The sequence below is a fragment of the Rhinolophus hipposideros genome (assembly GCF_964194185.1).
Source record: "Rhinolophus hipposideros genome assembly, chromosome: 13".
NCBI classification, from domain to species: domain Eukaryota; kingdom Metazoa; phylum Chordata; class Mammalia; order Chiroptera; family Rhinolophidae; genus Rhinolophus; species Rhinolophus hipposideros.
Genome location: NC_138059.1, coordinates 7,931,229 through 7,957,675, shown reverse-complemented (window position 1 = coordinate 7,957,675; position 26,447 = coordinate 7,931,229). Strand labels below are relative to the sequence as shown.

The window sequence follows — 26,447 nt, the reverse complement described above, 5'->3', positions numbered from 1 at the left end:
GTTACTATTTTCTCATTTTACAATGAAGCAATTTAAGATTCACGGGAAGTTACATAATTCACTTGACTTTAACAAGTGGGGACAAAGCTAGGATGACAAGCAGAGGCAGACTGTGCAGTATCTGAGGGTCCACTCTGCCCTGTTCAGCGTGCCTTTCAGCTCTATAGTTTTATGACCATTGAGGATATAAATAAAATACAGAATTTATATAAACATATGGAATTTACTGAACTCCCTCCCATGAGGTGGTAGGCCCTTTATAGATATTAGCTCATTAAATCCCTTGCATAACCTTGTAATACCATGGTACCCGTTTCACAGGGGAGAAAATGGACGTCCACAAAAATGAAGTAAGCAGCTCAAAGTCACATTACCAGTCAGAGGCAGAGCAAGGACAAATGTACACCTGCCTGACTTCAAAGCCTGAGCCTTTTCCATTAGACCCTGCTGCCCTCCCCTCAGGTTTCCTGCTGTGTTACAGGCAACTGGTTGCTTACAGACCTGACTTCTGGGTAAGTGATTGGGTACTGCAATAATGGTAACAAAAGATGTGAGTCAGAGTCCTTGAAACTCCTTTTCTGTTTCCAAGCCTCTCCTTCCCTGCAGCCCTCAAACCTACCATTTCTCATGGTTCCCCATGGTTTCTCTTAATTTGGTTTCGTTCTTCTTATCCACTGACAACATACTTTTGTCCCCAAGATGACAAAGTCGCTAGACCAAAGCTAAAATTTACTTACACGTTACCTGGCGCTGGCCACAAGACAAGTCTCTAACTGGCAGGCCTGTCCAGGGCTCCATCTCCTTGCCTGCCCCCTTCTCCTGTCTAACTTTCACCCATGTCTGTCACCAATACTCATTTTCACTTGTGTACAGGTACACTTCAGAAAGAAGAGAGCCTCATGTGTTTAACTGTGGCCACTGAAAAGACTGGCCAACTACACAAAGAGATTTTAAACATCTCATATGTCACTTGTGGCAAAATTACCTATAATTCTACTAAGTTTAAAAAAAAAATTTTCTTTTTCAATCATAGCTGACATTCAACACTCTATTAGGTTCAAGTGTATAGCATAGTGGTCAGACATTTATGTTCCTTACAAAGTGATCCCACATCTACGAAGTTTTTAGATGTATATTAAAACCCACTGCGACTAATGTTTTTTCTTCTTTCTACTTTGGAAATAGTAACTGGTTTGGACTGATAGAAGAGACAGAATAAAAGAGAAAAATGGAATTTCTTTGAACTACTGATTCTTCTACTTCTACAATGTCTTCTATAAACTTAATATCTTACAAATGATTGAGAAAACTGTAGACTTTATATATATATAAATCATGTTATCTGCTTCGGTAACTACTTACCTTGACCGGAATTGTATATTGCTTTTACAGACTTCTTCACTTTCTGTAAAGCTGTTCTATCTTGGTCTAGAGCCTAAAAGAGAAAAACAGAGGGGGAAAGATACATTGGAAAAATCGGTAAATTAAAAACTAAAAGCCTATTTGTAACTGCATTTGTTTTGCTGAGTAGTGCAGCAATATAAAATTGACATGTTTATTAACAGTGAACCATTGCAGAGGCTGGAAGTGGAGGATCTGAGTAGTTCTGTTCTCGGGATAAACGCAGTCACTCCATAAAGCCGTGAGTGACGTGGGTAATGGGGCTGCCAGTCAGTTGTCATCCTAACACAAGACACTTAGGAAATCGGAACCCAGGCCTCCTCTCAGAGAATTTGCAAACCCGGAAGGGAGAAAGGTATGAATGCACAGACCCAGGGAACAAAGCTCATCTTATCACCTAATGGTTAATTTCAGCCAGAAAGAAAACACTTATGGGTTTATTAACAAGTAAGAGTGACCTGAAGAGCTTTTCCCAACACTTTTAAATCTGAGGATCCCTTGCAGTGTGAAAAAAAAATAATTCTATGACATAATGCCAGTTGTATTTTAATATTGTTTCCTATCAAAGCACAGCATGGAAATGCTACTGTGATATGGTGGTGCTTTTAAAGGATTTCTTACATGATGAATCAACACATCAACCTACTTGTGTTAAAGTGGGAGGCGTCTAGGGGCCTGTCAGTGTTGATTCTTAATCCAGGTGGTGGATACACAATCGCGTTCTGACTGTGAAAATTGATCAAACTGCGCATTTAGCATATGCACTCTTTTCCAGAACGTGTATTACACTTCAAAAGCAAGTTTAAAAGGGGCTATTTTCAATACAGTATACATACAGGACGTTGCCCTAACCTCTTAAAATAACTTCGAGCCCCTCTCTGCTCCCAAAGATCAGCGATTCACAGGCTGGGAAACCCTGGATGGTGTGTCAAGATTCGGAGGGCAGGAGCAACAACAGCACTAATAATAAACGTGCATATATGAACAGTAAATGTGCACTGACCACCATGACATCACCTAAACCTCAACACTTCAGATGAGAACACTGAAGCCCACAGCGGTAAATGAAGTACTTCCCCTCCCTGAGCCCACAGGCAGTTGAAGGGGGTAGTTGTTCCCCATCTCTTGCAAAATGGTCTTTCCAGACGCTGTCAACATGGGGTCCACCCACGTGCTGCCCTTTCCTTTGGCTCCTATCCTCTGAGCACCCATGGCTGGCTAAGTGGGCACCTGACCCCTGCTGAGTTCAGGGTCCTTCCTAGGATTTCCGGGCTTGGGAACAGAGATCACAAAGTGCTGTTGTCCCTTTCTGGTGAGGTGAGCCTGGGGGCCACCAATCAGTCTGTTTCCAGCAGTGCAAAAGGAACCTGACCAGATGCAATGATGTCAATGGAGACAGAGCACTAGAGAAAAGAGGTGGAGAGGGTCCCGGTGGCATCTGAGTTGAGTCCTCGCTTCCAGTGCTCACCTTCTTGTAGACCGAGTACACAAGACAATAAATTCCTCGGGTTTCCAGCTAGCTGAAGTTGGGATTCTGTCATTCGCAATCCCAAGAACTACAGCTTTCTGAGTACTTACCACACCAGACATGAGCTTGGTATAGAAGAGATACCAAGTGGACAAGATACATATGCTTTCAGTACCTTCTCTCTTTGCATTGCATCTTTACAGAAACCCTGTGAAGCAGCATCTGCATTTTTCAGGTAGGCCAGTCAACAAATACTTGTAGGAAAGGAGGGAGAGAAGGAGGTAAAGATCAACTAACTTGGCCAAAGTCACAGAGCCACAAAGTGCTAACGTCACCCTGCACACCCATGTCTACCAAATCCCAACTCTAATGGGACGCTGGGATTAAAAACCAGTTTTCAGGCTGCAAGTCTAACATTGTTTCCACCGTGGCCACGACTGACATTCCACCTCCACAATCTTCTCACAGCCCCAATCTTCTCACAGCCCCGTCCTACCTGCATCGCTAATTAATATATTTCTTTCAATCCATTTGCATTCTGTTTAGATGTAAATACATCGTAAAGAGCTACCGTAAAGAAAACAAGGATCATATACCGTTAATATAGCAGGTACCCTGAAAATGACTGCATCTCGAACTGTACAAAATGCTCATCTGTTTAGTACCTCAAATCATCTCATGTAACACCTGGGACCCTGCATACTGCACTTAAGGAAACTGTATTTTATGAGACAGTTTCGGGGAAGAGACCAAGTTTGAGTTATTTCAAAGATCTGAGATTTGTACTTTAGAGAGAAGAGGGAAGATAACATTTTAATAAGTGCTTACTTAGCATGAACTGTAAAGGGTGCTTAGATTTTACATCACTTTAGATGTAATCACTTAGAGATTACCTCACTTAGAGATTAATCACTTAGAGATTACCTCACTTAATTCTCACAAAAACCCTATGAAATAAGTATTACTCTTAAATTCAATTTTACAGATGAGGAAACAGAGCCTTAGAAAGTTGTAGTTGCCCAGTGTGGTAGAGCTGGAATTTGAACCCAAGTCTTGACAACTGAACCTAATCTAACCACGAGCAGTGACCCTGTCCTGCCTCCCAAAGATACCTGCAATGAATGGAAACCAGAAGAGTCTCATCTTAAGGGGGTGGGGGGGCTGTTACCATTTTTCCGAGACGAATCTGAGTTAAGAAATTACAAGACATGTAGGTTGTGAGGAGTGTGCAAGGGAAAGAAGGTAATGCAAGTATGTGTAAATAAGCAGAAATGTAAGAGGCTGAATACAATGGGTTTATCCTTTGATGAACTGCTTTTGTGGCAAGGACTCTTACAAAATAATCCTAATAATAGCCACCATTTGTTTTTTATATACATATTATTGCCATCTTCCTCCCCCTGACCCCAGTAAAAACCCTGGGCTTTAGAGAAGTAAAACAGCTTGCCAAGTGTCACACATCACGTAAGAACCAGGGTCTGCTTACTCAACCCCGCCACCTAGCCATTCTGGAAAGCACGCCCATGTTTCTTCCTGATCTTACCATTTCTTTAATTTTTTTTGAGAAAGGAAAAAAGATCTATTTCTGAAAGAAAATAATGTACCAGTTCGTGTACATTATTTGTGTACACGAGTGATGGCCATGTAAGGATGGGCCTACCCAAAGGGAAATGAGTGGGCACTCACGTGTATGCGTATTTAGAGTTCACGCCTCCCCATGAGCCAAGGGCTGTGAAAGACCTCTGCGGTGATCTGCTTCCCCTTTCTCACCCTTTTCTGAGGAAAACTCTCAGAATTTATGTTGAATTTTTACCAACTCATCTATAGACTAACAGCGTGTAAAGTTCACACCCTTACATTTAAAGGTTATTAATAACATCTGCATTTGATAGCTCCCGGTCACAGTTCAGTCTGGGCGACACTTCTCTTTTGACACTCTAGTGTCATTTGGCCACTGGCAAAAAGAAGCCAAGTAAAATGGACTTTTAAGGGCTCTGTGTTTAAGAGAGTGCAGGGACAGTCGTTCCATCAAACAAGACTCCCTCCAGAAATAACACATCTCAACGTGCTACAGCATGCCATTCCCTCAGCCACTAGACGAGCAACACCTGCAGTGACATCTTTCGAAATGTCGTCCATGTAAAATTAAATAAAGGCAAAGAAAAAAGTGGCAGATAATACGGGCTGTCACATTATGAGACCTCTCGACCCACTGAAAGTCTGTTACAACTGCCCGCATTTTTAAGTATGCATCTGAAGTTAACTCGAAAGGGTATGGGTGTGTGAGAGAGGTGCAGAGAGGGAAAAAGGATAAAATAACAAATAAACAAACCCAGGAGAATAGGCTTATCTCTAATAATAGAATAACATCTTCCCTATTTAAAATTTTGCAACACAGCAACTTCACATTCTCCACGTTACTAAAGAGCAGGGGCGTTGACCTAGAGAAGCACTTCCAACCTTGATGGGGAACTTGTGACTTTTATTTTGTGCCTAGTCTTACCAAGTTTGGTCATCTGAATACACAGAGAAGACACATGGTGCAAAGATGGAGAATGATGGAGAAACCATACTGCCAGAAGCATTCTGTGAGAGCTGCAACCAGAGGCTTCAGCACAAATGATAACAAACCAGACATGAGGATGAAAGATTCCTTAGAGTCTGAGGCCACTCCGGGTAGGACATGGAACCTTTCATACCCTCCAGGCCGAATGGTGCCCCCCGGTCAGAGCAGTGTGCACAACAGATGGTCTCGGAGCTAGCTGTACGGGGATCCGGCCATGCTTGTGCCCAGCTCGGGCATTTGCACTCGCTGATCCCTCTGCCCGGAACTCTCCTCTCTAAGCGCTTCAGATGACTGGCTCTCTTCTTGTAAGGCCTCAGATTCAAAGCCCCTTCCTCCGAGAGGTCTTCTAGGTCGGCACACACCTCAGCCTACCCAGTTACTCTAACACACTTCCTGCTCTTTTTCCCACAGCACTACCACGCCCTGAAATGATCGGTTGGGCGACATGCTTACTTTTATGGTATTTGTCTCCCCCACTAGAGGAATGGAAGCTCCAGAAGGCAGGGGCCCGTGTTACCTGCTCACGGCTGAATTCCCAAGCCCGGTGCCCAGCAGATGGCAAATGCTCAAAAATGCTTACGAAATGAAGTAACGAGGGACAAAGAGTATTCTCAGCTCCACAAGACAGAAAGGTACGCAGAGTAAGACTTGCCTTGCAAATGGTTGAATCAAGTCAAGTTTTGAACTTAGAAAATGGGGTGCTCTATAATTTTTCCCCTAAGAGTTTTGAATAGCCAAAGAGTAAATGAGTGTATAAACTGTTTAATAGGCTAGGCAGAACTTATACATTTTAAGTAAGTTTTGTAAACAGTTATTTATTCCGACAACTTTCCTAAAAACCATTTTATGGAAACACAATACTTGTGTCAAACGAGCAACGGCGACACCACTGTTATGCTTCATTAAGATGATGGGTTTTAGAACTACTTTCTATGTCTGTGGCACCTTCTTGTCAACATATTCAAGTGGGAAGAGCTGCTCTTACCTGTTCGGAGTAGATGAGAGCTTTGACACTAAGCCTAAGTCTTTGGAGCCAAATCTTATGTGCACACTTACGGAGAAAGCAAACAGTGGATGACAATGGCAGCGTAGAATTTTTGGAGATATGCCGAGGGACAAGGCATGCTGAGCGTTAAGCACATGAATGCACGTGGAAATGGCCAGCACAGAGCCTTGCATAGGGGCAGGTGCTCAAAACATGGCAGCTATCGATCACTACCCTGACCGCGGAAGGTACTTCTGAGAGAGAAACTACCTAGTTATTTGGAGCAGCGACAGCAAACCATCGCTGAAACAAGTACTCCTGCTAGCAAAGTGATTTCTTCAATGAAAAGAGCTTTTACTCAGGCAAAAAAAGGGAGTGTCTCCATTTTATTACTTTACAGTCGCACTTGAAGAGGTAATTTTAAACCTGCAGTTTAATAGATGCATTTGGCCCATAACCACCACAAAGCAAATACTCACCTACGTGTAAACCCTTTAACAGGAACAACAAGGGCAGAGTACTCTGCCTTGTTTGGCTCAGGCCCTGATTGCTCCAGGCTTCAGCTTGTTGAGCAGTCATGCGTGTGTGTGTGTGCATGCGTGTGTGTGTGCACACGCAGGGAGGACTGGGAAGCCAGGGGTTCAGGCTGCAGGAGGGGGTGGGTGCCTAACTCCACATTCCCTGAGGCTGAAGCAGAGATGTAAGTTCTCCTGCAGCCTCACAGCCAAACCAGTACATTATCTGTCCATCCGAAGGCCCCCCATCCTAGACCACGGATGTGTGTACTGACACTGTGCACCAGCAACAAGCCCCAAAGGCAATCCAATGTGGTAACAGAGGGCACTGTGAGTAAAGGTGCCAGGAGAGAGAGCCACAATGAAAAATGTCCACTGCCTCAAAAAAGAGGGGGGTTGGGCGAGCCATGCAAGTGAGTATTAGCCCTGAGGATCATCAAATCTGGGTTTTTACGTCCTTCGCTCACTTCTTCCTACAGTAATTGTGCTTGGCACACACGGGACCCTGCAACAGGCATGAGCCTGAGTGTGCAAACCCAATACCGCACCTACCTGCCTCCCAGCTGCATGCCCCTTACTTCCACCTGCCACAGCGACACCACCATAAAACCCTCTGCTAGAATAGTAAATGGGAAGCCTGGTACTGCTTTTGGTAAGATGGATGAAAGAAGTTACTCATAAAATAGTAATCCTTGCTAGTCTGGGGTTGTATCCACACTTCCTGTACCACTTCATTCTTCCCCTGCCCTCTCGGTGTTCAGGTACCTCTGTCTCTTCCCCTACGCAATCAACTGAAAGTTCTCAAAGGATAATACTTATGTTTGTTTCTTTCTTCCTATAGGAGATGCTCAGTAAGAACTGGCTAAATCGAATGAAAGGAAAACAAGCAGGGAAGGAGGGAAGAAGGAAGAAGATAAAGAAGGCCAGGAGGGAGGGAGGGAAGAGGAAGGATTCACTGTGATTAGAGTAAAATGTAGGTCCTCACTGCTGCCTGCAAGGCCCTATGTGACCCAGCCCTGCCACCCCCGACCCCTGACTTTTGTTCCCACACTCTCCACCACTCATGTCTAATCCACACCCACAGTTTTTCTGAACCCATCAAGCTTGTTCCCACCTCAGTGCTTTTGCAACAGCTGACCTCTCTACTGAAATCCTTCTCTCAAACCTGTCCCCAATCGAAAGGGGCCGAGCCTGCTCCTTCCCCCTTTTCTTTTCAGCGTAGCTCAAACGCTGGAAGCACAGACCCCATGAATTTATGAAGCTGAAGTCTGGGGCGCTGAGAATCACCCTGTGTGGCAGCTGCAGGATGCCAGCAGTTACAGTAGGGTTGTCACAAGGCAGCAGCAGCTTAGAGGAAAGGAAGAGGTTAAGATGTTATCGTTTGTTAGTTTCAAGATTAATATGAATCGAATGAGGCTGATGAACAGGGGAAATGATCAACCTAAAATAAAATTTGATTTGCATAATGCAGCCAAAAAATGGAAAGTTGACAGGTCATCCACAAACCCCGGTTTTAAGCTGTTTGTGCTGTTTTAGACTATAAAATGTGTCCTGAAGTTTCAGGTTCTCCTATATTCATACAGACTCCCATCAGAAATGTTTCATGTCTGCTACGTATAGCGGAATGGTTACCTGGAGTGAAATGTAACCCACAGTCAGCAAAGGTCTGTAGATGTTAAACTCCACAGGGTTTTGGCCCCACTCGACAAGTTACTTCACAGTTCAGATCTATAGCAAAGATTCAACGTAGCAGCTTCAGGGGCTGAACAACTGCTGAACGACATCCTGAACGACTCTAAGGACCATTCCATCCATGCAAGAAAATACCACCAACCCGTCAACTTTCCAAGCCAAAGAAAAGGTACCACATAAAACGGTAACTCCCAAGAGCCCACCTTCCTGTGTATGCACACACTACCCGCTGGGCGTGCACACAGCTTGCGTGCAGGAACGATTCCAGGCCCAGAGCAGCGGTGCAATACACAGCTGTCCAAAGAACCTGCCTCTATATTAAATGCATCGAGAATTAAAGGTTACAGAACAAGACTGGATCTCGCAAAACGCTCTTTATTTCTTACGTGCGATTTACTTTAAAAACGTAACTGTTTATTCCATCACTTGAAGGAAGCACCATCTTAGCTAAGGTGAATACAGCAGCACAGATTTTTGAGTTGGGTGACACATATTATAGAAATATTCACTTTTGCATCTCCCGGGATCATCCTGCCTTTCAAAAGTCAGCCACATCTATGAGGTATCAATGATGAAACCACTTTATTTTCCCTGTGAAGGCCTAGGTCTTGGTGAACACCCTGCCCTCCATTCACCACTCTCAGGCTGCCAAGGAAGCCTCACAAAACTCCATTCCAGTATGCACCGGGGCTGCCTCCCCACTCGCACTGTCTCTTCGTCTGCAGATGAGAAAAGCAGGCCCAGACAGGAAGTAACTGCCCTCGTAGAGAGGTCACGATGAGTGAGGAGAAGGCCTGGGACGCTTTCCTATTCAGTCCTCGTTTTGCCACACCACCCTGCCTCTTGCCCTGTGAACAGAGAAAGTGGAACCTGTCCCCTTCAAGACTCAAAGTCCAACCTGTCGTCATAAAGAAGCAGAGCATTCCACGCGTTCTGTAATGAGACCTCACCCGTCTGAGGGCTGAGCTGCGGCTGCTTTGCTTTGTGAAGCTTGTTCTCTGCACCTGGAGGCCACAACCCTTGCTGGCCTTGGGCCACTGGCACCAGTTACTACCAGGGTGCTCAAAGTTCTACGTGGTCACCGATATTCCAGCATCAGCTCTCACCTATTCACAGGTCCAGCCTTCAACTCTCCTGTTTATGCCCGGACTTGGAAGCAGCAGGGTCTGGTTGGGGAGCCAGGCACCACCTCGAAAAGTGTGATGCTGGGGCTTAGAGCACACGCTTTGAGGCCGGGAGACCTGGTGTCCCTTCCTGCTTGGCCCTGTGACGGTGGTCATGTTAGCCATCCTCTCGGATGCTCACGCCTTCCTCACGTAATCCCAGCACACACGGGTATTTCCTTCTTCCCTTATTTCCCTTTCTAACCGCCCTCTGAGTTTTACATTAGCTAACTCTCACCTCTCTTCTCCCCACTTCGATGATGATGATAAAAATAACACGAATGTGTTTCATACGTAAGATCTTGTTTACTCCTCACACTAACCTACAAGGAGGTTGTTACCCATATTTTGCTGATAAAAGAGGCTGAAGCTCAGACTGGCCCTCGATCCTGCAGCTCGTCAGACACAGAGCTTCCCGACCCTAACGCCTGGGTTCGTAAGCATTGTGCTCTCTAACCTTCCAACTTGACACAGTGGGGTCTAGAGGACACAGGACCCTTTAAAACACAAACTCAGCCAAGGATTCCGTCATCAGGCCACTGGACAAACAACTCCCATGCCCTTTACCTTTCCATTCCAGGAGTTCTCTGACAAGGGGTTCAAGAGGAGCAGAAAACCTAAAGGAGCTCTTTACAGAGGGGGAGGGGTCCCAAAAGCAAACTGGGCAGAGGTCAGCCTGCAGTGGGCCGGGGTTGTGCCAGCCACGCTGCCCTCCCACCACTGCACGTTGGCCCATCGGCTGACCACGGTGCCCTGCGGGAAGGTGTTAGTCCAAACCACAGAGATGGCTTCCGCTGAGCTTCAGGAGCACCCTGGGCAGGGCGGACCCCGCCGCCTTCAGAGACCTACACACCGAGGCTGGGCATCACGGCTGGCACATGAACACCCGCAAACAGAGAAACAGGTTTAATGTTAATAACTAATCTCGACGACACACGGAGACACACAGGCTTGTGAAAGCCTCTAGATGCCTTGAAAATGTCAATGACTTGCTGAAAAAACGTACAGAGAGTGATGGGTGGAAAACTCTTTGAAAAGAACTGGTTGGCTTGCGTTGGGGTCAGCAAAGAAAATAGGAGTTTATCTTAAGAAGAGGACTAGCTTCTCAGCCTGGTGTTTCTAATCCACTCTGGCCCACGGAAAGGTCCCCAAGTGTACAGACCGCACTGAGGAACGTGAGGGAGTCGGGGAGGAACACCCACAGACTAGCCTGTCCATCACGAATACCCACTCCCCGCACAGGCCACGGTCCACACTAGATGTGGGGGTACTGGTGAAGACAAGATGGTTTGCAGGTAGAAGAGAGAAAACAACTCACGACATACCAACATTTCTGAGAAGAGGTATGCTCGGTGTTGAGAAGTGCCAAGGAGCCCCGGTACCCGAAACAAGGGGCCGCGCGGGGCCGCATGGAGGATAAAAAGATGGACAGGGGGCCAGGTTGTGCAGGGAGGAATGGCCATGGAAAGCAGTTTGGCTTTTATTCTGAAGGCAATGGTTAGGGACATACGGAGCCACTGGTGTTAAAAAACAAAAAACAAAAAAGAAGTGATTCGTCCTTACTTTCAAAAGAACTCTGGTGGCTGATGTGTTGGGAATGGAAGGTAACTGAGCAAGACTGGAGAGGGAAGAGCCAGTGAGCTGGCAATTTCACAAACAAAAGTTCTCTTAAGTATTTCTGTTCTGGCTCAATGCACTTCTTCCTCCAGGACCACACCCCAAACTTGACGCTTCCTTCCCAACTACTCCCGGCCCCCTCCACGCCCATCCAGGACCTGGGAGGAAGGCAGGAGACAGGGACCCAGTCTCCTTCCTCTTGCGTAACCCTCTGCACCCAGCGGACCACCACGCCCTGCCAGTCCTCGCTGTGGCGGCCCTTAGACCATCCCAGCAGCTGGTTTGAGGACCGGACGTGCCCAGCCAGATCCACAGGCCCGAGCTGTTCCCACGCTCGTCCTCCACACCAACGCCAGGCTAGGCTTTCTCTGTCTTTAAAACCCAGCTTCCGGCTTATAAACTCTCTCTTTTCTCAATACTATTTCTGTCTTTTGCCTTTTCTTCATCAACTCCTAACAATCTTACAAACTCGTGCTCAACCTTCAAGACGGGGGTCACCACCATCTCTTCTGCAACACCCTCCCCCTTTCCTGCTGAGAAAAACTCTACGTCCCCTAGTGCTAGGAGAGCACTTACCATAATGACTTTCCCTTACATTTCTATCTCCAACAAATGGTAGCTATTAATCTTTTAAGATACTACATATGCATTCATTTCCTTTCCCCGGGCCTGTAGCGCCAGCTTTCTGACCCCACCCCAAGACTACACTGGAACCAAGAAATCTAGACGTTCACAGTGCACAGAAAAAACCCCGGGCAGGATCGGAGTTTACCGGGCAGCTCAGTCTGACTCTGCCCCTCAGACATCACTGGTTCCCAGTTTCCTAATCTGTAAATTTGGAAGCCTGGACCAATTTGCAGTCTTCTCTGGCTCTGATTTTCTGAAAATCAAACATTTTCAAGTTCTAAGGAAATTATGCTGCTGCTTCAGGTCTCTTAGCATATTAGGTTTTTGTTTTAAATGAAAGACATTTTAATTTTTTTAAAAGTAACACAACTGGCATCCACAGTGAATGGCCCTGGGAAAGGACCTTACATGTAAGGTCTCTATGCACTTTAAAGACTAAACGACACTTTGGGCTCAGATTCTAATCCCAGCCACTCCTGTCTCCCTTTTTTACATCCTCTGTCCTCCAAGAAATGTTTTGAAAACTTCGTCTTGAATTATGTATTCAAAGGCTCTATCAAGCATATAAAACAAACACAAATAATGCCTTTTGATAAAGAAATTGAGTCAGAGCAAGTGTCCAGGGCCAAAACTAGGAAATGGCAAACCCAGACTTTTCACCCGGAAAGTCTAACTCCAAGGTCTGTGTTCTTTCTGGCCACATCTTGACGACGGCCTCTCTGATTAAAAAACATGTTTTATTCCACTTCCTATCATGCCCAAGTATGCCAAACACTAAGCTTTCTGCAGGTGGCTCACTTCCCAGCTCCTGAGGACAGAAGCTGGAAGGGAATGAATACAAGTTCTAAGCCATGGGTGATATCTTTGTTTCAGGTTTAGGTCTCTGGGGTGTTCTCCACAACAAACCTCAGGGTTGCTGCTGACTGCAGGTCTGGTCATATTAAGCCGTGTTTTTTATTAAGAAAGACAGACCTAATTTGACAGAGGAGACCAAGAAACCCCAGCTATACATTTGCATGAAGCTGATTACTAAAAACGAAGGGCTGTTTCTCGTGAAAAAAAACTGATTGTTGAAAAGATTGATTTATTGTTAAAAAACAATGAAATGAACTAAAGTGGCATTTCCCACACCGTGAACTGTAGAAAACTGTTTATGAGAGATGCTGGAAAGTATTCTGGCGAAAAAAAGAGGCCATAACAAATTTGTAAAACACATCATATGCTAACTATGCCTTTCTTCTGGCTATGAAACACACATCAGAATACCAAAGACTGGGATAATTTAAAAACATGTATAACTTTAGAACCCAGCAATTCTCAATTAAAGTAACTTAATTAACTAAAATCAGATTTTTTTTTTTTTTTTTGCACATCTGTAGAACAATGTTGGGACATCAATACAGGATATTCTGTATTTTAAAAAAATCTTAAAAAGTTAAACCTCAAAAAATCTACTACGTATACGAGTTAAAGAGGTCTAATGATTTTCTAGTGTCAACAACAGATACTATCAGGAAAAAGATAAATGGCTTCAATCAATTTTTAACAAAACTGAGGTAAAAGAACTAGGAGGGAAAAATTGCAACAACAACAAAAAGAAAAAAGTTGACGTCTGTAACATATAATTAGGATGTGGAATTCTTATTTTGCTGCCATAGAGATCCAGAAGAATAAGGACAAAAGACATTAAAACAAGAAATTGAAAATGAACATATGCAAATAATTTCAGTCACACTGGTAATTTTAAAATTCCAAGTAAAACAATACTTAAGTGGTTTTTTTTTATCCTTCTAAAGTTGTAAAAAATAGGAAAAATGATAAAAACAATGAATAGAGAGGCTTCAGAGAACTAGTCGCAATGGATGGACAGGACAAATTGTATCCAACTCACGACATGCTCTTACATTTGACACAGTCACCCCACTCCTGATAAATCCTATCAAAACTACCACCACTCCCTCAGTAATAAAGAAAAAGAAGACACTAGAAAACATGTCACCAGTTTTTACCATGTAAAAAGCTAGAAATAATCTAAATCCTACAACAGGGAAATGGCAAAGTAAAATATGAAACAAATAGGAGGGGGGCTTATTATATGGTCACTGAAAATTAGGACTGCAACAATTAGAAAGGATAAGGACTGCCATTTACTAAGGGTCTGTTATGTGATATGTGCAAAAACTATGAAATACCATTCTTTAAAATGTAAAAGTACATGTTATAAATATGTGAATTATTATAGAAATGTAAAGTTTAGAAAGGTACACAGAGATGTTTAAAAGTGATTGCTAGCTAGGACCATTATGAGTAGGAAAGGTTTCCTTTAAAATAATTTCCTTATACAATATCACAAGGTTGATCTAGTATTAAAAATTTAAAGCCTTTTAACAGTGTCTTGTAATATATTCAACGTCTGCTGTTTCCTCAGCAATTGCAAGAGACCCAACAAGATAACTTTCAAAGAGAAATGAAGACTAGTACATACTCTGAGTAATTTCCTTGTTGCCTTGCAAACTGCACATTTAAAAAATTAGTAGAATATTGTGTTTCAAGAGCTCCTGTCTGGGGCCAAAAAGAAAACTGTAATCACAGCAATTACCTTGTGAAACCCTAATTTCTGTTGTAGTTCTAAAGTTCGGCGGAGCACACCCACCCACAAGCACCATGGCTCTTTCATCCTGAGGCAATTTCAGCTCCATTCTTAGGAAAATAATAATTATAGGTACCACCAGGTATTTAAAGGCCAAAAAATAGTCACGAAGACACCATTTCCATTTTGTATCACAATGAGAGCTCCTGAAAAGAATGAGAACCCAGACCAGAAAGGAGATGCCTGAGACACATCTTTTCAGGATCTTTAAAATTGATCACAAATTTATCCTACTTTGTAATAGAGCCATTTTTGCTGGCAAACAGATCAGGAACCATTGAGCTGGTTATTAGCCTTTTAGCTTCCTAGCAGCTCTGAGCTGCTATAATGTTCCACTAGACCTGTATGTCTGCGCCGTGATGTTATGATTCAAACTACGGTACTGAGGGTTTGTAGCCACTTAGTCTTAATCACACAATTTTATCTAAAAAGGAGAATCACGTAACTGCCAACGAAAGGCTGGGATTTCAACATGGTGCTTGAGAGCCAGACTACCTGGGGTCCAATTCTAGCTCCACTACTTACTAACTACACAACCTGGTCCAGTCAGGTAACCCAGCTGTGCCTCAGTTTCTCCCTCAGTAACCCCTCACAGAGTTCTGTGGATTGAGGGAGGTCACCAGGTAAATGAAGTGCTTCGCGTGGTACCTGGAACAGTGCTAACTCTCAACAAACATTAGCTAGAGTGTGGAGGTGCAGGTACTTTGATTCATGTTTTTCTAAGGTTCCCAAGGGGTAGAGTTAGCAAGAATCATTTTTACATGGCTGGAGGCACTACTACGGAAGGAAGAGCAAAGGGATGTGGAGATATGATACCATCTACTCAGACGGGCTCTGTGGATTGGCAGTCTCCCTGGAATGTACACAGACAGTGCACGCAGAGTGGGAAGAAAAGTATTAGGACATCCGCTTGTATTTGTTAATGTTGTGTCATCACACAGTATCGTACAGAAGGATATACATATGTGTGTCCATATGTATATGCACATGGAATGTATGCTCAAAAAGGTTTTACAGATGAGGTGCAGAGAACTTTGGCAGCCACTGCTCTGCTAATGAACACTAGATCGTACGTGTCTTCCATACGGACGGCACTGGGGGCAATGTCGATTCAGACATGACAAGAATGCAGCCCGGGAGTGTGTGCTGTCTGTGTACAGAGAGAAGACGACGCCACTGTCCTCGGTTGAGAAGGTCACTGTCCCAAATGCTGATGGGTCTTAAGCAGCAGCAACCAATCTAACAGCAACCGACACAACCACCAACGAGGGAGGATGGTGACAGATGATATTAACATTATTCCAAAATAAAACAACACCTGGTCGCTTCTTCTCCCTTTCACTGTTTTGCAACTGATTTCTCCCACTGCCCAAATAGTATCACGATCTTTCCTCTGAGGAAATAAATGCAGGTTGAGACAGACTACGTGACTCATTCTGATGCCACTTGAGTAAGAAATGCTGTCTCAAAACTCAGGTCTCCCAAATCAAAAGTTAATTTTTAAAAAATTGTTCTGGTGACAGGTGTTCTATCACCTTAAACATATTTCGTTGTAAAAGCAAATGAAAGGAGCTATTTCTCCCAGGTCTGGTGTTTCCCCTCACAAGGCACTTAGGACATCTGCTTTACTGGCAAAACGAACACTTCAGAAAATTTTGTTTGTTAACATACTAAGCAAGTTAAAAACAAAAAATTTACTGTGACATTTGGTGTCAGTTTACCAAGGCAAATTGTGTTCACCTAGAAGCAAAGCATGTACTGAATTTCAGAAAATATTTAAGAAAAAAAATATGGCTGGAAGGCAGGAATGATAAAGAAAATTCAACATCGTGTTGATAAATACATATAAAAGCTTTTATTAAATTACATTTTGTGGATGGAGTTATATTGTAAAGGGAGAGGACAGATTTCCATTGAATGATTCTTTAATATACTGCTGGCAGGAAAATTAAAGGGATATTAATGGTTTAAGAAGTGGTTTCCACTTCAAATACCGATGTTAAAAAAAAATGGAGCTGGAGGACTCTATGAAAGTATCCCAGCTTATAATCGATAATTTTATAAAAACTAATTGTTGCCAAATGCCCGTGCTGCTTCTTCTGTCAAGCAGCCGGCTCAGTGGGCACTCAGGGCGCCTGGGTGAGCCAAGCTCAGTGACGAAGGCACAGGCTCAAGGAAAGCTCCTCCCCTTCCAGAGGCATTCTAGCGGCTACAGTGCCACTTAGTACAATGCTGAGGGACATCTTACTGTTTAGATGCCCCAGACATCCTCCGAAGGATTCCACTTCTCAAAAGGGAACAAGCAGCTCCCTCACTACCCAGTGACAAGGCCACGCGAACAGACGAGTGGTGCAAACCCAGTTCCGGTCAAACCACAACGAATGTACCGTCCTATTTGGGGTAATTTACACGCTCAGTCCAGCCGTGCAGCCTCCCAGACCTCCCTGACACATTCCCCACCCTCATCCAGTCCCGTGGACATATTTCAGCACTTGAGTATGTCTGTCTCTGGTCTGCAATTGTTTTACGTGAGTGTTGTGGAAACAAGACCGGCGTCGGAGCCCCGACGACCTGGCTCTGATTTTGGGCTCTGCCTCTCAATGATTTTGTTCGTACAAGTCCCCTAAGCCCTCTTAGACTTGGGAACTTCATCACACTATGTCACAGCTAATGGGAGGGTCAGGGACGCAGCAGGTGGTTACAGGAGGTATTACTGTACCCGGGAAACAGCAGGTATTCAATCAATGTACTTTTAGTTGTGAGAATGCAAGTCCATGCAATTACGGCTGTTTATGGCAATGTTTTGGCGTCTCATGGTAGACACGTAATATCTGATGGTTGACCGATTTGTTGATGTTGTCCTTAAAAACAATCCCCAAGAAATGTCCAAATTCCCTTGTTTCAATTCTCATGTTTAAGTTTTTTCAATTCTGGAGCAAGTGGCCTGGGAGCCTTTCCTCTATTTTCCCCATCAACTTAAAAAATAAATTCCAGAAGGGCATCTGTCCATTTACTTATGGAATTTAAAAAAAAAAATGTTTTGAAGGTTAGGGGTAAGGAAGAAATAAAAAAATTCTCCCCACAGAGTATGGTTCACAAAATTCATGACCTGAGTTAATTTAAGAAATAACAATCTGCCCGTAATTCAGAGAAATGAAGGGATGACTCACCCGTTAAAATGGGCTGAATTTTCTTCCTCCATGCTTTGGGATTACTAAATATCAGAGAACTCTCCCTTGGGATTTTCCCCAAAGTCTTTATTTGTTCCCAACAAGCTCCAAACATTCTCCTATTTCTACTCCTTTTAAATTTGTCCCCTTTCATTTCAGCCAATAACTGAAGTGATTTCTCATGAGCTGCTGCTATGGAAAGAAAACCTCAAAGTAGATGCTTAAGTGTTTAAAATTCACTTTAAACCCTTGCCAGACCCCTTTTGTGAGACTCCAGTGAAATCGCCCTGGACACAAGAACTCTGCTGCTGTCTGACTTTTCTCTCCACTCTGAAGCTAGTATCTAAGGAAGAGATGGGCAAAACGAGACACGAGACAGCAGGGCTCTGATCCAGCAAAGGCCTTTCATGGCTTGGTTATGACTACACAAAAATTTCAAGCAAAATTAGCATAAATTAGAAATGCTGTTCTTAAAATCCAAACTAATGAACCGTCATTATCTTGTCATGCTCTCGCTCTAATTAGCTATGCCACACTGCCTCCCATGACTTCCATACATTTCAGTTTCTTATAATGGGCAGGAACGGGGAGAGGGAGGGGGGTGGGAGGATTTGCATTCCTACAGTGTCTTCCCAAAGGCAAGCCAACCACTTTCTCCGGTGCTCAAATGAACAAAACAGAGAACGAGAAGAAAAACAGGACAGTGAATGTGGTAGCCACGAACATGGGATTTTCTTAAGCAATTTTCAAGGGTATTGCTGGCTTTCATGCCACTTTCACCTAACATGATGACCTCATCACCCATAATAGTCAACCCTTCCTAAGTTTTGAAAGGGACTAGAAGGAGAGGTGTAGAGAGATGGCATGCCGGAGGGATACTGGAATGGGGTGCATGGGGGGGGTAGGGATGGGAGGGGAAGGCTTGGGGGAACCTAGGGTTATCTCTGATTATGAGAAAAGGCTGCCCGGAAGACCTCATACATGGGATGTCTAATAACCACTCCGGTCTGTTTAAATTAGAGGCTGATAACCACCTAGGTGGAAGTACCTGTAGTTGGCACAAAGTAAGAATCTCTGACTCACAATAAAATCTCAAGAGTTCATGCAAGCGTTATGCGTGAAGAGGCAGGGGACTTTGGGTGGGGAGATTCCTGAGGGGGCAGGATTATAGTCAAGATGACTGAGCTCCCTCCTTCCCTATCTTAGGTTTTGTTTTAGTTCCATAACTACTGATAGGTGACCCCCACCAACAATCGCAATTATTACTCGTTGTATGTACACAATAAATAACTTGCAGAATGCATCAGTAAATATGGCTAACAGGTGTAAAAGGGGAAAAAAAAGAAATTTCCAATTACTCCAAAATAAAAAGACTGTAAGCTCCAAAAATAAAAGTAACTACTAGACACAGACAATATAAACGACGCATACTTTTCTCATTAGCTAACAACCAGCATGTGAGGAAAAAAAATGTATTTCATAGATTGTCTTCATGTTCTCAGTGCTGCTTTAAAAAAAAAAAGAGTACATGTAGGATTTTGGACAGGTCACAGAAGGTTAATTCACTGTCCTTTTCATTAAATACTTGGGATGAAAAATAATTCTTTATTAAGTATGAAGAAAGTAGTCTTTGAATGTCAGTTGGAATTCCTCATTTCTCAAATGTCTTTAACTAATATTTAGACTGTAAGAACCCCTCACTTCCCACAATCCATGTTGGGATGAAGGCTATCACAAGATTTTGAAAATATTTATAAAATAGGTTCCACTGAAAATTCCCCAAAAAAGCTCTAAGAGAACAGACCTCAAACACAAGTTTATCTTCAGATGAATTATGAAATGCTTCAAATTTTTTACTTCTGCAGAAGGATAAACAGAGAGGCCTGTTCCATGACCCAAAAGCCAGGATTTCCTTGAATGACACGCTAATGAAAAATGCAAACCAGTGGAAGTCTTGACTCATTGTACCAGAGTTTGTTACATTCCAACCCGAGGTCTGCCTTGCATCAAGAGAGAAGAAATAGTTCCTGGAACCAAAAGTAATCTTTAACCCTTTGCCTCAACAATATTTCCGCTTTTGTGTAACATGGAAACACAGAAAAAGATCCCCTCAAATGCTTAAACATGTTTATTAACATGAAGAGCTCCCATTTACTTGGCAGACAGTGTCTGACTGTGTGTGTTGATCACAACACCTAGCTTTAGAAAACCCCATCTCAGGTTTTATTTATAGCAAGGGACCACACTTTCCTCTGGCTATTGCAAACCGGACCAGGGAAGGGAGGCCAACCCAGGAGTTTCCCAGCAACCCAGGATGTGCTGGGAGAAAAGAAAGATGACCTGGGCCAAGCAGATCCGACCCTCTCAGGAATCTGAATAGAAAAGAGGAAAGAAAAGGCGATGGAGGGAAGGCAATGAGAGACGAGATATGTAAGCCTTACTGAAGAAACACAAACGATGACTAAGCAGTAGAGAAAAGAAATACAAAACAGAGGCAAGTGCAGGCCAGGCAAGTGTGAGGAAGAGGAAACGCATACATGGAAAAAAGGAGATGTCACTGAGAGCTCGGGAGGTGTCCTGGGCCTCACCCCCACCCACCGTCAGCACTTTCCAGTGAGTTAAGTGAGGCTCTGTTCTCTGGAGAGCCTAACTGGAATGCTGCTCTCTGTTACTTCACTTACGTCTCAGAGTGGCCCCGTAGGTATCACACCTCTGCAGGCTGCAGGGGTATTAAATAGCAGGACCAGAGAATCAAGTTCAGCAATGTCTTGCTCCAAAGCAAAAGGCTTATTCATCAAGCTATGCGCTTTCCGTAATAATAACACATAGAGACAGGCACAGAGACACTTGATAAAGATCATCAATCTTGTTTTTTTAACAGCCTTACAAGGTGACATTATTATTTAATATACTACAAGGAAACTGAGGCAGTCCTATGATTGCCATACGTGCTCCTGCTGCTATATACACCTGTGTGTGTGACAGCTGTGGAATTCTAGCCCCTGGTAAAACTGATGAGAAGACAAATTACCACTACAACAACTGGAAAAGGCAGAGGGTCGGTCCCATGACCGGGACGTGACACGGTATGGAGTAAACAGAGACACAAACACATGCTGTTTCTTGAGTGCCACCTCTAGTTGGGAGAAAAAGACAATGAGACTTCACAGAATCAGGGCTGGGCTGAACCTCATGGCAAATCAGATGAGGAATGGCAGCCAGACAGGGAGACTAAACGGAGTCTCCTAAACCGTGAGGGGAAACTGCTGATGCCTCATCTCCCCTGCCCCTTCCACGTTTCACCTGTGAGGGACACGCTGCAGGGCCTGTGACAACCCTGGGATCACCCAGCACCTGTGCAAGTGGACATGGGTCCCCGGCTGGTGCAGGGCTCTCAGCTCCTCAGGAAGGTGGCGCTGGGTGCCACCGGCCTGGGCCGTGAGACTGCCCTCTGCATGCTCTGCCCCGTGCGACACCAGCAGTGCTTGGAGAACTGGGCCCAGGACCACCTTTGACATGCCAGCCTGTGTAGTTTCTCCCTTTTCAAAACTGGAACACAATGGTAATCTGAACCACTTCCGATTTTTACTAAGGTAACTGTATTTTTTTTTGGGGGGGGGGGACAGGACTTTATTAGGGAACAGTGTGTACTTCCAGGACTTTTTTCCAAGTCAAGTTGTTGTCCTTTCAGTCTTAGTTGCGGAGGGTGCAGCTCAGCTCCAGTTGCTGTTGCTAGTTCCAGTTGCTGTTGCTAGTTGCAGGGGGCCGAGCCCACCATCCCTTGCGGGATTCTAGGAGTTGAACCGGCAACCTTGTGGTTGAGAGCCCACTGGCCCATGTGGGAATCGAACAGGCAGCCTTCGGAGTTAGGAGCATGGAGCTCCAACCGCCTGAGCCACCGGGCCGGCACGGTAACTGTATTCTTGAATTGTTACATAGCTATTGGTGCACACAAATATTTCATTTCACTCAGGAACTTATTAAGTGCTTAGTATGTGCTAAGCAATGTGCTTGGCTTTCTCTGTGAGTCCAAACGTGAGAAAAGGTCAACCCTTTCCTGCCCGAAACACGCCAGGTGGTGACAGTGCTGGTGCAGCACAAATGAACCGTAATGACAGCGTAAGGTGGCTGAGTACACCACAGGCTCTAGAAGCCGTGCTCGGGGAAGTCAGCGGGAACGCCCCGGAGAAGGTGACGTTTCACCTGGCTTTCAAGGGGAAATGTTCTCCGACATCAAAGGAAAGAAAAAATATTTTAAGAAAGAGGGGTGAGCATGGGCAAGGAGAAGCTAAGGGACTAGAATCCCTGGGGTGCAAAGGGAGTGTGTGCTGGGAAAACCTGAGGGATCTTTGGGTAGGATACATTTCCTTCCCGAGAGCAGTGAGCTCAGCTATGACTAGTAGACTTTTCTCCTAGGGAAAACCCCCTGCTAAGGTGTGTGTTACGGGAGAGGTTGGGGAAGGCTCTCCCTCCCTCTCTCTCTCTCTCTCTCTCTCAACCCAGTAAGCCACCAGCCCTGAGCTGGCCAGAGCTGCCGAAACAGCAATTTTCCCAAAAACCGTGGCTCTACACGTTGTGGCCAGCAGTGCTTTGGCATCTTAAAGCAGTATGGCAGACCAAGTTCCAAAAGAAGAATCGCACTACATGCCACCTACTGAAGTCACCTCTCCAAGTGTCACCTAGATATGGAGATCACCGCAGCTTCATGTAGAAAATGCGGGTTTCGATCCCAAGGAGAGCGCTCAATAGGCTAATGACTCAAAGTGGATCACTGCACCGACGGTCTCAGCCAAAACGCAAGCAATCTATGCAGACCCAATCATTTTATGTTTATAAACATAGAAGTAGTTTATAAATTAAGGAACATCTATTTGATGGTACTATTATACGGCCCTTAAAAATAACAAAGATGGCAAAACTAGAGAGCAATATCTATGCTAGTTTTTAAAGTTCAAAAGCAAAATTCAAAGTAGCAATTGTTTAGAACAATGTGTGCGAGTCACAAAGACTGAATGGAAATAACTAAGAATAGGTTATGGTGGTGGGATGGTGGGTGATCTTTACAAATATTTAAAAAATTCATCACTGTTACATGGTATACTAAATTAAAATCAAAAAGCAAAAAATAAACAAAAAACACAACGGTATTTGGGCTACTTGATATGTCTCCAGGTCAAGAATCATTTGCAGTCTCCACAAAATTACACTACTGTTTGTTAAACTAAATTCTTTCCCCCAACAATTTCGCCAATGTTAGCTTACATTATGCAGGACAAGAGTAATATCAAGTTACTTAGCATGATTCAAGAAACCTGAGGGAGGGAAAGGGGAGGGGAAGAAGGAACAGTCAAAGGCACTTAAACCACTAACAAAAAAAGTACTGTGGCTTGTACATAAAACCGTTATTGGCCTCCACGAGGCATTAGCAGTCCAATAATACATTTCTGTTTTAGACTTTTTAAAACAGTGTACTTGAAACCAGAACAGGCCTTGAATTTCAAACACACAGAACTAAAGGAATGCCACAGAGGGAGAATTAAGGTCAACTGAAATTGGCCTTTTGTCTGGGATGCATTCTTCAGACTTAGGAAAAAGGCAGAGTTTGGTTTAGCTGTGGATGAATTTGAAAGTAAAATCTGAGGTTTTTCAGAATTACCCACACAGCCAGAGATAGAATGCCAATGCAGATTTCTGTCATATGGTTTCCAAATAAAATAGCCATTGTGTGACCTTGAGTATACCTCTAGCTGCAAGGAAGTGTACAAAAAAATTGTTAACAGGATGTCCTGGGAATACAGGTAGTGACAGTTCAAATGACTGTTCACACACGCTTGGAAGGTCAACAGCAGGAAAGAAACAAGAATGTTAAACATGTGTGCCAACATGCTAACTTGCAGCTCAGCTAATACAGCTGACTCTTGAACAACACCGGTTTGAACCGCGCAGGTCCACATACACCATTCCCCCATCCCCCATGGGGTTTCACTGACCCATGCAGCTCCAAACCTTATTGCTCAAGGTCAACTCTGAGGTTGGGAATCCTGTATGCGCTGGGCTAACTCTAGTTACACTTGAACTTTTGTGGAAATAAGGCACCCTAACTCCTGCACTGTTTAAAGATCAACTGTATGTGCCACCTCTCAACGTCCCTTCTCCAGTTTTCACCTCGATATGGTGGTCATCTCAGCTTCATGTAGAAAAATGCAGGTTTTGATAACTGTGTGTGACTGGCTCTCTCCCTCTGCGCACCAGGCGTCTCTGCTCCCTAAAGATAGGCCCCCACCCAGACAGGGTCACTACCAGCTCAGTCACTCTCTTGGGAAAACTGAAAGGTGCATAAAGACAGGGGCCAGTGGTTATAAGACAGGACCTCTGCATTCACATCAGAGCAGAATTATTTTTAATTGTTGCATTACCTGGTCTCTGGATTAAATGAATAGGCCAAGTATGTGTCCCAAGCACCCCAGAATCACAATATTTTGAGGCATTATTTCAAAATATAAGAAGTTAATCAAACATCTAAGACAAAAGACCTAGGCTTAGTCCTTCCCCTACTCGGACCTAGGCTTCCCCCTCCAGTAAGATCAAACATTTTTTGGTAAGGATCACACTAAATTCATTTCATGACCCATTAATGCACTGTGATCTAGACTAGAATATTTATAAAGTCCCTTGACTACTGATTTTAACATTCTTTCAGTTCAATTTTTATGATGTCTAACATAGACAAGGCTCTGTAAGTAAAAGTATAAAGAAATAACTTCCCTTAGTAAAAAGGTTCAGTGGGTAACTAGTTGTACAGACAAATTTCTTATGTATTTAAAGATTTTCATTAAAGCTTTAAATTAAATTTTAAAGCTTTTCATTAAAAATATATTTAAAGCTTTTCATTTGAGTCTATCAACTGAAACATGCAGAAGGACATAGACGTTAACCTGACTAGGCCAGATCTTCACTCGCTACGTGTCTCTGGGGGAAGGCAATTGGTTATGACATCTGAGTTTTACAAAACGAAAGAAACAAACCCTCTCCCACACAGAAGTACCTCATGAAGGTTATTTTTGTCCAGCAGGTAGGAGCTGCTGGGGGAAAAATAAACAATGCTTAAACAGGAGTTACGAATTTTACGCCGGCGTATCTCTCTATTTTTCAATGCCATTTCCCTGGTTTGCTCACATTAATTCTTCCTAAGGGATTCACATTAATCTCTCATGTTTGAAACAGAACTTTCCTATAAGCATGACCCAAAGAGTCATGCCTCTCATGGCGACAGATGAGTCACCAACACAGAACAGTGCTCAGCAATTTGCTTGGCCAAACAAATCACTGTCTCTTTCCCAGGCACTCATGCTGGCTAGGGGCATTGTCCTTAAGAACTGTTTCTCCTGGTCCCCGAGACACCGTTGTCGTCGTTGATCAGAGCCGGTTGTGATTTGTCCCTCCTTACCCAGCTTCCCGTCCTGCCATTCGGGAATGGGGCTGCACTAAAGACTGAAGGATTAAGGAGCCACATACTGACAAGTGCCCTTGACCCAGACGTAAGGGGATCCTTGAGCACAGGTCCTGTGAAAGGGGCAGTTTATCCCACACCCACCTTCAGCCTCGCTCTGCTCTTTAAAAAAACAAAATAAAATACACATTCTAACGATGTGCTATGAAGACACTGCATCCCTTGTATGCCACGTAACGCCAAGGAATTTGTTTTTCTTTGCCAAGAAATTATACCTTACTTGTATGCCGTTTGGGTAAAAAGAATACTTGCCACCTCAAGGAGAAAGAGAGTAGTAAGCCAAAATCAATAGCAGCGTTTCTTCTCTTTCTACATGCTGAGCTGGGCTGCTGGGGCTACTCATCTAACTTTGAAATTTAGCTTCCAACACCATCCAATCCCCATCTCTGTATTTGTTGGTCTTCTCTTTTTGCCTCTTTCAGAAATGTGATAAATGCTACATGGCTTCTTAACATGGAACTCAACAAACGATAAACCATTAGGTTGATCACCGACTAAGCTGAACTTGCTTTCATTATTGGGAGTTTCTATCATTAGGAAACGGTCCCCACTGAAACGACACCTTTTCTCCTGGTTATCCCTACTCCTAAATTACCGAACATAGGTTACCATTCCCGTCTCCTGGGTACAACAGTTGCGTGCCATATTGTTGGGTTTTCTTTTCTTTTTTTCACTTTGTTATATTTAGAATGTATAAAATCTTTGAGGGAAGCTGCACGTCTACCTGAACCATCATGTACCTTAAATGTGCTCAAGTTTCCTAAATGGAAAACGGAACGAGGTGCTTACCCCCTACTTGTGCCGATGCATGTCAATTTGATACGGCAATGCCTCTCTTCTGATAACCTCCAATAGCATTCCCTGTCAGGGAGGGGCCTTGGGCACCAACCCCTGATGATTTACTACTCCATTTCACTCAAGTCTGAGCAACACAGTCCGTACCCTTGGGAGCAAGACAAGTTGAGTGGCCGTGGACTGTTTTTCCTTAGCAGAGTCCCGGGCACAGAGCAGATGTGTGCTGAAGTGAACTGAAGGAGTCATACGCTTTTCGTAAAGCCCACCCCAATGCGTCAGCACAGGACC

The 26,447-nt window shown here is 44.0% G+C and overlaps 1 protein-coding gene across 4 annotated transcripts in view; it reads right to left on the bottom strand.

Moving 5' to 3' along the window:
- ASAP1 (ArfGAP with SH3 domain, ankyrin repeat and PH domain 1) overlaps nt 1-26,447 on the bottom strand; it is a 287,158-nt gene that overhangs the window by 116,163 nt on the left and 144,548 nt on the right. For all 4 annotated transcript variants that reach the window (XM_081071137.1, XM_081071139.1, XM_081071140.1 and 1 more), the window contains one exon: nt 1,363-1,435. In XM_081071137.1, the coding sequence (XP_080927263.1) occupies nt 1,363-1,435 (73 nt within the window). The remainder of the gene's footprint in view (nt 1-1,362; nt 1,436-26,447) is intronic.